The 14,250-nt window shown below is 38.0% G+C and overlaps 2 protein-coding genes across 4 annotated transcripts in view; one reads left to right on the top strand and one right to left on the bottom strand.

Annotated features, from left to right (window-relative positions):
* LOC108273581 (pancreatic secretory granule membrane major glycoprotein GP2) overlaps positions 1 to 14,250 on the bottom strand; it is a 200,006-nt gene that overhangs the window by 75,935 nt on the left and 109,821 nt on the right. The gene's annotated exons all lie outside the window — the stretch shown is intronic.
* LOC108273572 (alpha-tectorin) lies at positions 975 to 11,065 on the top strand. The gene is made up of 18 exons (XM_053685402.1): positions 975 to 1,094; positions 1,447 to 1,506; positions 2,038 to 2,085; positions 2,582 to 2,626; positions 3,012 to 3,133; positions 3,736 to 4,005; positions 4,170 to 4,271; positions 4,393 to 4,519; positions 4,648 to 4,775; positions 5,035 to 5,307; positions 5,405 to 5,503; positions 5,619 to 5,745; positions 6,205 to 6,315; positions 7,080 to 7,264; positions 9,388 to 9,542; positions 9,943 to 10,185; positions 10,438 to 10,600; positions 10,716 to 11,065. The coding sequence occupies exons 2-18, from the start codon at positions 1,461 to 1,463 to the stop codon at positions 10,791 to 10,793; spliced, it is 2,322 nt and encodes a 773-aa protein (XP_053541377.1). The 5' UTR covers positions 975 to 1,094; positions 1,447 to 1,460; the 3' UTR covers positions 10,794 to 11,065.

Below are 14,250 nucleotides of genomic sequence, written 5' to 3'. Positions count from 1 at the left end.
AAAACAGAGCTTGTTTTTTGTTTCCTGAATTACAATTGAAAGTCTATACCATACTTATGGACCCAACTGTGTACAGTATATAATATATACTACAGGGTCCATACGTATTTGAACAGTTACACAATTTTGAACATTTTGCCTCTAAACATCAATCAATCAAAATGTGATTGAAATGTAGAAATTCAACTTTGACTCAATGAGATTTAACAAAAAATATTGCATTAACCGTTCAGGGTTACAGCCTTTCCCCCTCCATTTTCACAGGCTCAAAAGTAAATGGACAAACTAACAATTATAAACATAAAGATTATTTTTGGCATGCATTCCATGATTACAGATATTACAAAAGTCCACAATTAAAAGAAACTAAATACTAAATAGTGACTACTAAAATAGCATTTAAGTTATGTTACAGTAGGAATACATTAGTGACATCAGTGTGACTTACTATGGTGGATAAAAATATACTGATATCCAAAATATCCAAAACAATTTAAAACAAATAATGAAAAAGGGAAATTTATAGTATCAAGATTCTGCACTATTTGTAGGTTACTGTTTAAATGTGAAGCTCGTTTTCAGACGGCACGCTAATAGATTTGATCATTTGATCAGATTTGATCAAACTTGTGGAGTCCATGTCACCTCTGTGTCATTAAAGAAAAATGGAGGGGAAAAGCTTAGTAGTATCATTATAAATTGTAATGAAATTGTAATAAATTGTAATTTTCTAATTAGTAAATTAGGAATGCATCAATACCATTTGTTCAGACTTGAGTAGGTTTATTTGGTATTCTTCAATAACATTCATTAAAATCACTGCTCATTTGTCTGTGAGAGTGTCATGGTATTAATCTCTGTACAATCTGATTTCATTTTCTTTTCTTTTGTCTGTGTGTGACAAGCGCACTGCAGTGAGTCAGGGTTAAAATATTCTTTAGCAAAACAAAAGGAATTTTCCCAACCGTCGTGTTAGTCTGGTTTGACAGCTTCGTACAACAGCTTTATTATTTTTTAATTGTAATCCTCTCCTCTTATACAGTCAGCAGCTGCACTGACCGTCTCCAGACATAGTACAAGAGGTCTACAGCCTGGTAAGCTTTTTATCTTTTCTTTTTTTTAATGCATTTCTGCAGGTATTTCAATTTCTCAAAAACTGGACTTAGAACTACACTGAAAAATCTCAGCTATTTTTATTCAGTTCAGTTTATTATTCAGTATTCAGTATTAAAAAATTAACTAATAAAAATGTATTAGTTAAAAATAATTAAGTATTTTTAAATGCTTTATTTTGCTCTTGTGAATGCAAAATAATAATGAAAAATAACAAATACACTTACTTGATTTAAATGATTTTTTATTAAGTTTTACTTGCATGTGTGTATGTTCTCCTTTATGATTATGAATTAAATGTGTGTGTTAATGTATTTTTATTTTCAACTTCAGATTTTCTGTTCCCCATGGGGTGTCCACTTCTACTGTGTTTGGCAGTGTTGCTCTTTATGAGTAAGTCTTTACAACAGAAAGGTGTTTCCAAATTTCTTCTGTTATTGTAGCCCATCCACCACGACGTTTGATGTTTTATGCATACAGAGATGGGTTTTTTTGCTCGCCAGGGTTGTAAATAGGGATTATTCGTGTTACTATGTCCTTATAGAAACTCGAACCAATTGAACCATCGATAAGGCAATAAACGAATCATGCTTAGAGCTAAGAAATCACTTGAGTACCTAAACCATGCTCCTTGAGATGACATGAGCAAGAAACCTTTAGAGGAAGCAGACTCAAAAGGTTCACCAGATAGTGTGATTATAAATCATTACTGCACACAGTGTAGAATATATGTACAAATAAAATATAATGATCAATTAATAAACATTGCACTTTGTCTTAATAAGTTTGATGTATATACATCATAGATAAATGAGTGATAAATCGGTGGTGAATCTCAATATTTATTCATCTCTCTCTCTCTCTCTCTCTCTCTCTCTCTCTCTCTCTCTCTCTCTCTCTCTCTCTCTCTCTCTCTAATAATAGGCAGCTTGGCAACAGGACAAAGCACATTCCCAACAACAACAACTCCAGGTAAAGTTTAACTACATAAATGTGTAAATATTATTTCCACCCATTGTATTGTCCTCCAGCATCTTCAATCGTATTCAAATGTGTGAACATTACAGCCATCACTTTACTGCGTCATATTTAATTTGCATATTCGAGAATTGTACACATTTTTATTGAAATGTTGTTTGTCGCTGATCAAGATTTACTGTTCGAGCATGTACATAGAAAATAAATGGTCACCTGTCGCATGCTAGTGTGAGCACAGGGATATTCTTATGGTTGGACGGCAATTAAACAAGAATTCAGACACTCCTAAATATGTATATTCATAAAAGTATTCAGCCTGCATAATTCATATAAAAGCTTGAAGAGACAAAATACAAGTGACTTGTCCCCTGGCCATCACAAAGGGAAAAACTTTAATTTTATCATAATGAGAAAGGGGAATTAATGTTAATGTGAAATATCATTCATTCTGCCCCCTACCCCCCACCGCTCTCTCTCTCTCTAATATTAGACAACTTGGAAACAGGACAAAGCACAGAACTACCAACAATTCCAGGTAAATGTGTAATAATGTGTAAATGTGTAAATATCATTTCCACCCATTGTATTGTCCCCCAACATCTTCAATCATATTCAAATGTGTGAACATTACAGCCATTGCTTTACTGCGTCATATGTAATTTACCATAATGAGAAAGGTGAATTAAGGTTCATATGAAGTAACATTCATTCTGCTTAGTTTCATGAAACAGTGGTGGAAATATAATGAACGAATAAGTAAATATATGCAAAGTAAATTTAGCATACAGTAAAAAAGAAAACATTTTTGACTTTGCTGTCCTTATGCAGGACATTAAACGTAGAATCTCAGTGTCACTTGCTGGGAAAAAATTAAAACCTAGAATTACGATGTAATATTTTTTTATTATTATTTGTTCCAGGTCCACCTTTTTTCCCAGTCGGACCTGAAGCGATAACCCTTACTCACAGTGATGGATATTATGAACAAATTCTGCTGGAGCAACCATTCTTGTACGCTGGAAAATTGTACCATGAGCTCTATGTAAGTATGAAAACAGGACATCTGTTTAGTCCAATCTTCACGCTAGTGGTCCCCTAAAATTCATGTGAATTATCACATGGTTCACATGTGAAAATTTACACGTGGTTTTTAAACAATTCACACTTTACACTTCAAATTTTAACGTGTTTTATTTTTCCCTTTGTGTGTGTGTGTGTGTGTGTGTGTGTGTGTGTGTGTGTGTGTGTGTGTGTGTGTGTGTGTGTGTGTGTGTGTGTGTGTGTTTTACACATGATAATATACTTTCACAAGTGATTTTTTAAATAAAAAAAAATTATTTTCACATTAGCGAAAGGCAGATATCAAGCATTTTAAGGTAATTGGCAACCTGTGAGCACGGCTGATTTATGAAGCTGCTCGAGCCCCAAAATCCAATCAATACACCCCCTTGATCAGCTGTAGGTTTTGACATGGGCTTCATAAATTCTTCTGCACTACTTTATAAAATATTTATGCAATGCTTATGAATGTGTTATGAATGGACTACATAGGGACTCTTCAAGTAAAGTGCTACCCAAATCTTAGTTGTATTTTCTACATGTTCTCTGTTGGTAGATGAATAATTCATATCTTTTCTCTCTCAGCTGAGTATGGATGGTTATGTGGCTTTCTACGTTCCAAATATCGATGATGAACTTCCCAATCCACAACTTGGCAAAGACGTCATCGCTCCACTGTGGACCGATATAGAAGCTGACCAGGGAGGAAGATGGACCTACGAGCAGGCGACAAACGGCTCTCTTATAGAATTAGCTACGACTGAAATTAACAACATGTTCCCCGGTGTGAACTTTTCTGCTTCCTGGGTTTTTGTCTCCACTTGGGAAAATGTACCACTTGAAGTGGCGTCAGGGGTAAGGGTCGATACACGTTGACTCAGCTAAACATTTGTAAAGTTGATGGAAATTTGTAGTTCGGTTTGGCCATGAAAGCAGTTACACACAACTGTAATAAAAGATTGATAAATAAGGCCCAATGTCTAAATATCTAAAAATCTAAAATCTTCATTCTCCGTCAGGTTGTGTCACTTCAAGTCGTCTTGGCCTCGAATGCTGGAGGTGTCTCTTTTATCCTCATGAACTATGGGACTATTCCCTCTATTCCCTCTATTTACTGGCTGGTAAGAACTTTTAAGTCATCAAGACATTATGGCTAAATAATGGGAAGAAATTCACTCCTCACATATTTCCCATGGGGTGTGGAATGGATGTACTTGATTTGTATTTATTTATCTTTTATAGGCCGGTTATGACATGGAAAACAGTGATTTTGTCACCATTTCATTAAACGATTCCTCTGAGCTGTCTTCAACCAGTAACGTCTATATCCCTGGTCGCTGGGCTTTTCCGGTTCACACTGCATCTATAGGTCATTATTTGCTCCTTTTTCATCGCGTTGACAATGTCATGTGTGCTGTAACTCATGTATAATGCAGAGGTGTAAAGCAGTATATTTACAGCAGCATTATTTGATAATCATCTCGCTTTATCATACAGGTCCTCCTGTTCCTGAAATTTTCTATCCATACTTGCATGGCACAGTACTTGATTATACTGGAAGTGTCTTTCAAATTCCACTTCAGCAGGCATTCCGGTTCTTTGGATCCTATAAGTACACAATATACGTAAGAAACCTGATATATATATATAAAATAATATAAATTAAAAAAGAAGATATACTGTATATTACATTTTGGTTTTCATAATAAATAAAAAAAAATCTGCAATCATAGAACATAAATATTTTCAATAATAAATTCAATAATACATTTATAATCAAAGACATTTTCAGTTACAAAGAACCACTATTTTAGTTTCTCATTTGAATGTTTTCTTGATTTGTTGTTGTCGTTTTCTTTTCTTTTCCACTCATTTCTGTTTTAGGTGAATAAGGATGGTGTACTGACGTTCTCTGAGCCTCTTGATGAGCCCAGTAGCAATAATACTGACAATATTAACACTGACTTCATCGCTCCACTCTGGACTGACTTTGAAACTGAGAACAGTGAAAAGATTGTCTATCAGGAAGTCACCAGTGGTCCTCTTCTGTCCCGAGCGACACAAGACATTAATAATATGTTCCCAGGGAATTATTTTTACGCTTCATGGCTTGTTATAGCCACTTGGGAAACGATGTCATTTGAAAACAACACAGGGGTGAGAAGGGATTACTGTTAAAAATTTTATTTCCTTACTTCACATTCATTTATCATCACGCGTGATTTTTACTTATGATTAATATATTTTATTTAAGAATGCAACATTCCAAGCAGTCTTGGTTTCGAACGGTGCAGATGTGTCTTACGTCATGCTGAACTACGGACCAATTGATTCTACTGATCAGTTCTGGATGGTGAGAATAACATGCTCATCTATTTTCCTAATGTTGTAACACATCGCAAGTTGTTCAAATATGAGGAAATCCAAAATAAATTGTATTCACCGTGTTGTTTGGTTACTTTTTAAAGGCTGGCTATGCGTCAACAGACGGTAACTCCTATTTCATTCAAGAAGCAGACACCTTTAACCTTTCTTCAAGTAGTAACGTCCAGATTCCTGGTCGCTGGGTTTTCCAAGTCGCCACGCCACAAACAAGTGAATATTCTGTGAAAATTTGTTCTTTTTGTTCTTGTGCTAATGCTCAAACCAGGTTTTAGAGCAGGAGTTAACTGGGATATGTTTTAAATGGCAATTATCTTTTACACTAATTTTATAGGTCCTTTGTACTTTATATTATTTAAGTTCCATAGCGACAACCATCTCCGTCTATAATACAGTTCCCAGGTTTATATTAACTCATAATTTAAGACTAATAACAGTCTTTGTAACAGTCAGAGGTCAAGCTGTAACTTTTTAAGTTTTCTGATATCTTCAGGGCATTTTAATATAACAGCATGCCCCCATCATTGTTTATTCCTTACTTATTACAGTTATAATATAGAATTTAGTGGATCAAGCCTGGTTGACTAGTTTAAATTATGAATATGGGAGTTTAGAAATATTATCGATTAGAAATATTAATGATTATGTCTTTCTGTTTGTCTTACTTTGTAGCACCCTGTCAATATTTGAGCTGCGCTTGGAATGAAGCTTGTATGCCGATTAATGGAGCATATGGCTGTGGCTGTGGGGACTACAATACAAGGCCCAACCCGGACACTTTTGGTATATTTTTAAGTCTCCCACTGCAGTCAGTTTGTCCCTATGGACAATGGTTGGTCGTCAATGGAATATGCTTCCTACCAAATCAAAAATAAGCTAGCATAAGGCAGCAAGCATACTTAATGCAGCTTATTAGAGTTATCGAACTTTGCAGGAATTGACTTGGGCATGCCTTGTTTGTATCACATACTTGGCTGTGTAGTGCAATCGTAAAAGTTATGATTGCATACAGTATGTGTTCACTCCCACTGATGTGAAATTTAGTTTTGGTGCAACCAGTTACCATCAGAATTACATAATTAGTCAAATGGATTCCACCTGTGAAGCGGTGTCACATGATTTCAATCTCAATACAGCTGTTACTGGGTTTTAAAAAAATCATGTGGAGGAAAAACATGGTGCAGCCATGACTCTGTACACCAAAAGATAGTGATGAGGGGATTAGTCAGAGAAGCAACGACTCTCAACATGATGCGACCACCACCATGCTTCACAGTGCAGACGGTTCACAGGGTGGTGAATAGTTTTGGGTTTCTTTCAATCTTATCAGACCAAAGAACCTTTATCCAGACGACTGCCGAGTCTCTAACATGTATTTTGGCCAACTGCAAACAGGAATACTTATGCACGTCACTGTATATTAATTTCCCCCACAAAGCAGCTTAACACATTAAATAGTGTATTTGACATTTTACTCATTTTCCAAATACAATACAGTTTCTAACTGTGAAAGTAATTTCATATTTCTCTGACCACTACATTTTTAGACGCCACTGAAACATGTTCAGGCAGCAGTGGATCACTGTCTCTCTCTCGCTGTCAGCTCTTTGAGGCCGGATATCCTGCAGAGGTTCTCCACCTCAACGACCGAAACTGCATTGGGCAGCTCGACTATGACAGGCTGGTGTTCAGCTTTGACAGTAATGCCAACATGTGTGGCACAACTCTGGAGGTACAAAACCAGCACTCTTTTATCACTTTAAATGTACATAGTTATATTACTTACCCCTAGTTTAGACATATCCAATTTGGGATATATTTGAATGTCTGTAATTTGTATTCGATGCACCTCTTGATTAATTTCATCATCACAGCACACCTGTAAAAATAAGGTGTAAAGGCTTCGTCATACTTCATGCATGTTCGGGTGGCTTCCACGCACAATATAATGTAAATTGGAGCAAATGGAAGTTGTGCAGTGTCTTTACTCATAGGGCCTTGCTACATTATGATTACTATTTGAAAGGCAGTGATTGATTACTTGAATTTGATACATTATAATACACTTTGATTTATTTGCCCCTGATAAATATGTGACCGACTTTGTTCAGAGTGTGTTCAATCAAAATCAATCCAGTGCATCAGTCCAAATTGTCAGATCGTTGCACTTCTATTCAAGTCATGTACATGGCAGCTTGGCGAACTCTAAAGAGCAAGGTGTGCCCAAGCCGACTGTACTGACTTCATACCCAGTAAGCTAAACACTTTCACTCAATAATGCTTGAGACCAGGAATCATTGTTAAGGGAATTTACTGAGCAAAACATGTAAAATTGCTAAATAAGATGCAAGCGTTGTATAAATAAACCGTTCACATTGTATAAACAAGCACATTGTGCTCTCAGCAATGCATATAAAACAATTACCGCTTTTCTGAAATCATTTTAAACATATTAAATGAAAGGAAACATCAGTTTTAAGTAAACAATCTTTACTTACAGACAGTGCCTCGTTAAGTGCTATTAAAGAGCAGGACTGGCATGGAGAGTAAAAAACATGTGCAAATTCACCAGGCTGCAACACTGAACTGAGAGGTGCCAAAACCCTAAAACCTTGATCAAGCCAAAATACAGATTTGCATTAAAACAAGCTTGATTACGGTGTATTAAGAATTGTAGATTGAGGTCTAGTTACAACCCAAGTCCACCCAGCCTTGATATGTATTCCCTTGGATATTCACACAGCACATTCCAACTCAATCAGGGAAGGTCTGAGGCATATCAGGGATCCAGACCAGTGTTCCTTTTATAAAGGAACACTGGTCCTGGAAATCCCTGGCTTCCCCACAACACAAACATACCTGCCCAGGCATTGCTATGGTCCTCGTGAGTATGGGAGATACCACATGTGTGGAAAGAGATGGAGCAGGGGATGCTGCCAGATGGATGGCTTTGTCGAGTGACACCAGCCAGTGGCACTCGACCCACTCTGCACTCTAGCACAACCAGCTCGAGGGTGCCCTCAAGGTCCCCCTACTTGGCAAACAGCTTCCTCGTCCATGTCTGTAGTAATTAAGCTGCTGCATGAAGATGAACAGTGAACTCCATGAGTTGTAAGGTCTGGAAGCGTCACCGATGTTCTTCTGGAGTCTTGTCGACCAACTGCAGGACCATCTTCTTTGTGCTTTTGCCTTCCTAACAGCAAGGGGAGGAAGCGAAATAACCACTTAGGCCACCCACATGCAGCTGCTGCACACTTGGAGAGCTCGATGAAGGCCTGTGGATCTTCATGAGGACATGAGCGTCATGAGTATCACATGTATACTGGCTGGCATGGCCACAGATGGAATCACTGCTGTTGGAGTAGTAGTAGTCTTAGTAGTCTTTGACCATCAGTCTTTGGCCTGCTCCTTAGGCTGGTGAGGAACATCATCTCGATGAGTGGGAAAGTTTATTCGGTGGTGTCTCATACCTCTCCCAGATTTCAGCACCTCTGTAGAACCTGGCAAATTTGCACTGGCAAATTTCAAATGTCACATTATCTTTAATTAATTTATGACCATGAAAATATCAAGAATGTGCAAACATAATAGTTTAGCTTGTGCCTAATAAAAGCAGTTACACGCCTGCATTACCCTATGAATTATGTTTTGTGTTTTGTAATCAAGGGGAAAATTGAGCACTTAGTGTCTTAGAGGAGTAAAAGGCAATGTTTTCTATTTCAGTTCACTGGCTGGTCTAAGTATTAAATTTAGATAAATTATACTTTTATGATGTAATTATGCAACACAGAAACTCAATACTTAGAAAGTTCCTATGATTTCCTAATTTCTGTAATTCTGTTTGTGTTTCTTTAGAATAACAGCACGCACATCATCTTCAAGAACAACGTTGGATCGACCGACGGAATGGGTGTGATCAGTCATGTTGGAGGGATAAATATCGCCTTTTCCTGCGTGTATCCACTCATCCAGAGCATCTCCATGCCCATGGCCATCGAAGCTTCTAAAACGTATAAATCTAGCAGCACTGTCAAAAATTCATTTCAATGTTTGTTTTTTTCCACCAAACCTTCTGGAGTGGTGCGGCTGCTTTTGCTGCTTATATTATACTCACAAACTCCCATTTTAACGCCCATTTAACATCTTTTTACTTTAGATTTGATTGATTTATTTTTTTTTGTATCTGTACATTTGACTTTTCATTGTTTAGTGAGCTTTTATTTCAATTCGTATAAAATATTTAGTTTATATCTACTCCAAGGTACAATACTCTGCTGTACACAATTGATTATTACTATTTTTATTAATATTTTATAGTTACTTTATTATTAATTTATTCTTAGCTTTTTTCCCCCTCTATATTCTGCTTTTCCCCTTATGCTTCTTCCCTCTTTTTTATTCCCTTCACAGTGTATTAAGCAAGGAACTGTCTACTGAGGGCTCATATCAGATCAGCATGATCCCGTATCCCGATGCTTCATTCCAGGTTCCATACTCTGGCAGTGTGACCCTAGAAGTGAACCAACAGATATATGTAGCTGTGCAAGTGGATCAGTTTAACAGCAATCAGATTGGTCTTGTGCTGGACAGCTGCTGGGCCACGCCCGTCAACCAGATCGACTATTACATCCGCTGGGACCTGATCGTTAATGAGTAAGAGAAAAAAATTCAAATGTGACTGTGGCTTTCAAATACATTATGGAAAAGCCATGTTCATTGAACATGGGATCATCACCATTTTATACCTGGAGTTTGCATATGTGAATTGAAGTAAACACAAGTAACATGAATCAGTGAATAATGTATAAAACTCACACAGAAAAATAAACAAATCTTGGGTACAAATCACATATGTGCTAAGTGTGACGTGAGACGACTACACTTTCTTTCTTTCTCTCTCTCTAGTTGTCCAAACCCCGCAGACGGCACGGTGGCGGTGTTGCAGAACGGCGTCTCAACATCCAGCCACTTCTCCTTCAGGATGTTCACATTCACCAGTTTCCCTAACCAGATCTACCTGCACTGCCAGGTCCATCTCTGTCTGCTGGAGTCAGGCAACTGTGCACAGGTATGTTCTCCAACATGCTTTGGATGCTTTGATGCTTTGGAATAATTAGCAAACCCGTGCAATTGTGTTATACATTTGTGTTTCATGCAATATCTCCTCTCATTTCCTCTCTCAGCCATGCGATGGACAATTTCTCAGAAGACGCCGATCTGTAGATGTCTACGACTCAGCTGCAATTAGCATGGGATTCTGATCTGTTTACAGTTGATGTAACAGTACTACTTTTTTCTTCTTCCGTTTTATTCTAGAACTAATCAAAGTACTGCTTTGCATTTAAAAAAAAATATAATCATGAAGGCAAATGGTGTTAAAGTTATATTACAGGTATAGTTAATAAATATCCTGAAAAGTTGCATATGTGATTTCAAATATGCTTTCTTATCATTAAAAATGTTAATGAATTATTTTCTGTACTGCCTTTATTTTTCTATCTAATCATTGATAATAAATCTCTCAAGCATCTTATTCTTAGTATGGTTATTATTACAATATAATTCATGATTTAAAAATAAATAAAGTTTGTGTTAAAATTGCACTGTAACACAACAGCATTAATCAAAATGAAACACTTCGGGGGGGATAAACAACTGCATTTGAGCTGATACATATTGCAAGAGCTTAAGGGCTAACTCAGGTTCATAAGTATTTGGACGGTGCCACAATTTTTGTCATTTTGCCTCTGTACACCACCACAATGGATTTGAAATGAAGCAATCAAGATGTAAGTGAAGTGAGGACTTTCAGCTTTAATCCAACGGGTTTAACAAAAATATTGCATCTACGTGGTCCCTCCATTTTCACAGGCTCTAAAGTAATTGGACAAACTAACATAATTATAAATATTAGGATTATTTACTTGGATGCAAGTCCTTTGCAGTCAATCACTGCCTCAAATCTGGAATCCATGGACATGACCAAATGCTGAGTCTCCACCGTTGAGATGCTTTGCCAGGCCTTTTACAGCATCTGCCTTCAGTTGCTGCTTGTTTGCGGGTTTTTCTGACTTCAGTTTTGTCTTCAGTAAGTGAAAAGCTTAGCTTTTTGTCCCCCAAGGGCTCACTCTGGGAGCAGAGTTCTTTCTGGGTTTGCCCTGGGGTTGTGGTCCTGGAAGTTATGTAGGGCATGAAAATCCCTACATAGATTAGGATGTAGTATGTCTTGTGAAGGCACCCATCTCTGTTCCTCTGGCCTGTATCTCTCCCATACAATGAGGTATTCTAGCTTAACTGTTCTGCGCCTGGAGTAAAGGATGTTCTTTGTCAGTTATGCCAGCTGGCCGTCAATGTCTAACAGAGCAGGAGGGGCGTCAAGTGGCACTTCAGTGGCTAGCGGGCCAGGGTGACTGATTAACTTTTTTTTTTGTTTTGCTTGAATAAATAAATACATTAATTAATTTGAAAAACTGTAGTGTGTATTTACTCAGGTTGCCTTTGTTTTATGTTGTATTTCATTTGAAGATCATTCTCATGAGAACATCAGAGCACCTGCATCCATGTGGTCCAGCCTGATCTGCTTATAATCTATTCCATTACCTAAAATAAATCTTTATGGTGATGAAACTTTTTTGACAATTAAATTAGTTGTGAATCTCACAAGCAGCATCACATTAAAACTAAAACAAACATTATTTACACAGGAAGGAGCCACAAAATAATAAATAGCAATAAATATGTAAAGCGGCTATGCAAGTACAGTGGATACAAAAAGTCTACACACCATACATTTTTGTGATATAAAATAAACAAAACCAAGATCAATCGTGTGAGAACTTTTTTCACCCTCAATGTGAAATTTTATTATTAAATTCTATTAATTTAAGTGAAAAACAATTAAAAAAAACTCATTTTAGGAAAAAAAAAAAGTGTGCACACCCCTAAACTAATACTTAGTTGAAGCACCTTTAGATTTTATCACAGCATTCCATTCAATCTTATTTGATAAGAGTCGATCAGTTTGACTTAGCAGTTAGGGTTATTTTGTCAATCATCTTGAAATCTTGGCAATATTTTGCCATTCTTCCTTGCAAAAACAATCTCTGTCAAATTGTCTGGGTATCTCCTGTGCATAGCCCTCTTCAGGTCACCCCACAGATTTTTTATTGGATTTAGGCCTGGACTGCTTGAACCTTGAACTTGTTTTGGTGAAGCCATTCAATTGTTGATCTGGAGGTTTGCTTCAGGTCATTGTCGTGCTGAAAGGTGAAATTCCTCTTCATCTTAAGTGTTTTAGCAGAAGCCTTAAGGTTTTGCACCAAATTTGACTGGCATTTGGAGCTATTAATTATTCCCTCCACCCTGATTAAAACCCCAGTTACAGCTGAAGAAAAACAGCCACAATGTATGATCCTGCCACTACCATGCTTCCCCGTGGGGATGGTGTTCTTTTGGTGATGTGCTGTTTTTTTTGTGCCAAACATATCTTTTGGTGTTATGGCCAAAAGGTTCAACTTTGATCTCATCCGACCATAATACATTATTCCACATGGTTTTGGGAGATTGCATGTATTTCTTATTTATTTATTGGTTAAAAAAGGCTTCCATCTTGCGACCATACCTCATAGGTCAGAGATATGAAGAATTCAGGAGGGGTATGTCAAGGAGGAGCCTTCCAACCAGGCTGGAACCATCTCCTACAATCCCTCCCCCATTGTGGATCTCGTCCAGCCTGCCGAGTCGACGCAGAACGACATTCAGCCTCCCTTCTCGTGGCGGCAGAAGCGCATAGGGCTCAGACTCCACTTTGAGCTTCGTTCCTCCCACTGGCCTCTCAAGTCAAGTTCCTGTCTAAGGTTGACGAGGGGCAACCCTCACCAAGTTCCAGTCTGAGGTCAAAGTTATGCTTGCACCTGAGTCTACTGACACAGCCAACCAAGTTCTGCCACCCGGTTCTGCGGAGGATGATACTCTGCCTTCCTGCTTTGTTGAGGATGTCGCTCTGCCATCCTGCTCAGCTGAGGACATCGCTCTGACGTCCTGCTTTGCCGAAGCTGACAATCCAGCTTCCCATGGCTGGGTGCTGCCTAGGGACCCCGGTGAACCTGCCCCAGCCTCATGACTGCTCCCCGGCTCCTTGAGGCACCTGCTATCTGTGGGACAATGCCTGTCTCAGGACCTGATAGGCTGTGAAGACATTTTGCCCAGAGGGCCAGGACTACCGAGGGAGGTAGTGTTTTCTGGTGCTGCAGGAGCATCATCTTTGGGGGGGCTCTGTCACGATTTCCCCTCGCATTAGTGCTGTAGCATGCAGCATGCTCCGAAGCTCGAAGCTCGAGAGCGTACTTCGGTGTTTCAGTGACATTGACTTTGTTTACTTTTGTCATGTGCATTTGTTATGATTTCTGTCCTGTATCCGCCCTTGTATTGTCATTGGTTGTTCCCTTATGCATCATCATTAGTCTCAGCTGTTTTGTGCTCACCCTTAATTACGTTTGTCATTTAAACCCCTCGTGTCTCATTGTTCAAGGCGAAGTATTGTTGTGTATCCATAACGTACTAAGCCTTTGATCCTTGTTCTATTGTTTCATGGTTTTGATCCGGTTTTCATCCTCATTTCGAACTGCACTTGCATCCATGTCAACCTCCAATATGTGACAAATAGCAACCCTAAGTGAAAACAACTAATAAAAATTAGAAGATATATTTGAAAACCTG

The sequence above is a fragment of the Ictalurus punctatus genome, chromosome 13, assembly GCF_001660625.3.
Source record: "Ictalurus punctatus breed USDA103 chromosome 13, Coco_2.0, whole genome shotgun sequence".
Classification (NCBI taxonomy): Eukaryota; Metazoa; Chordata; class Actinopteri; order Siluriformes; family Ictaluridae; genus Ictalurus; species Ictalurus punctatus.
This window is presented reverse-complemented; position numbering and strand designations above follow the sequence as displayed.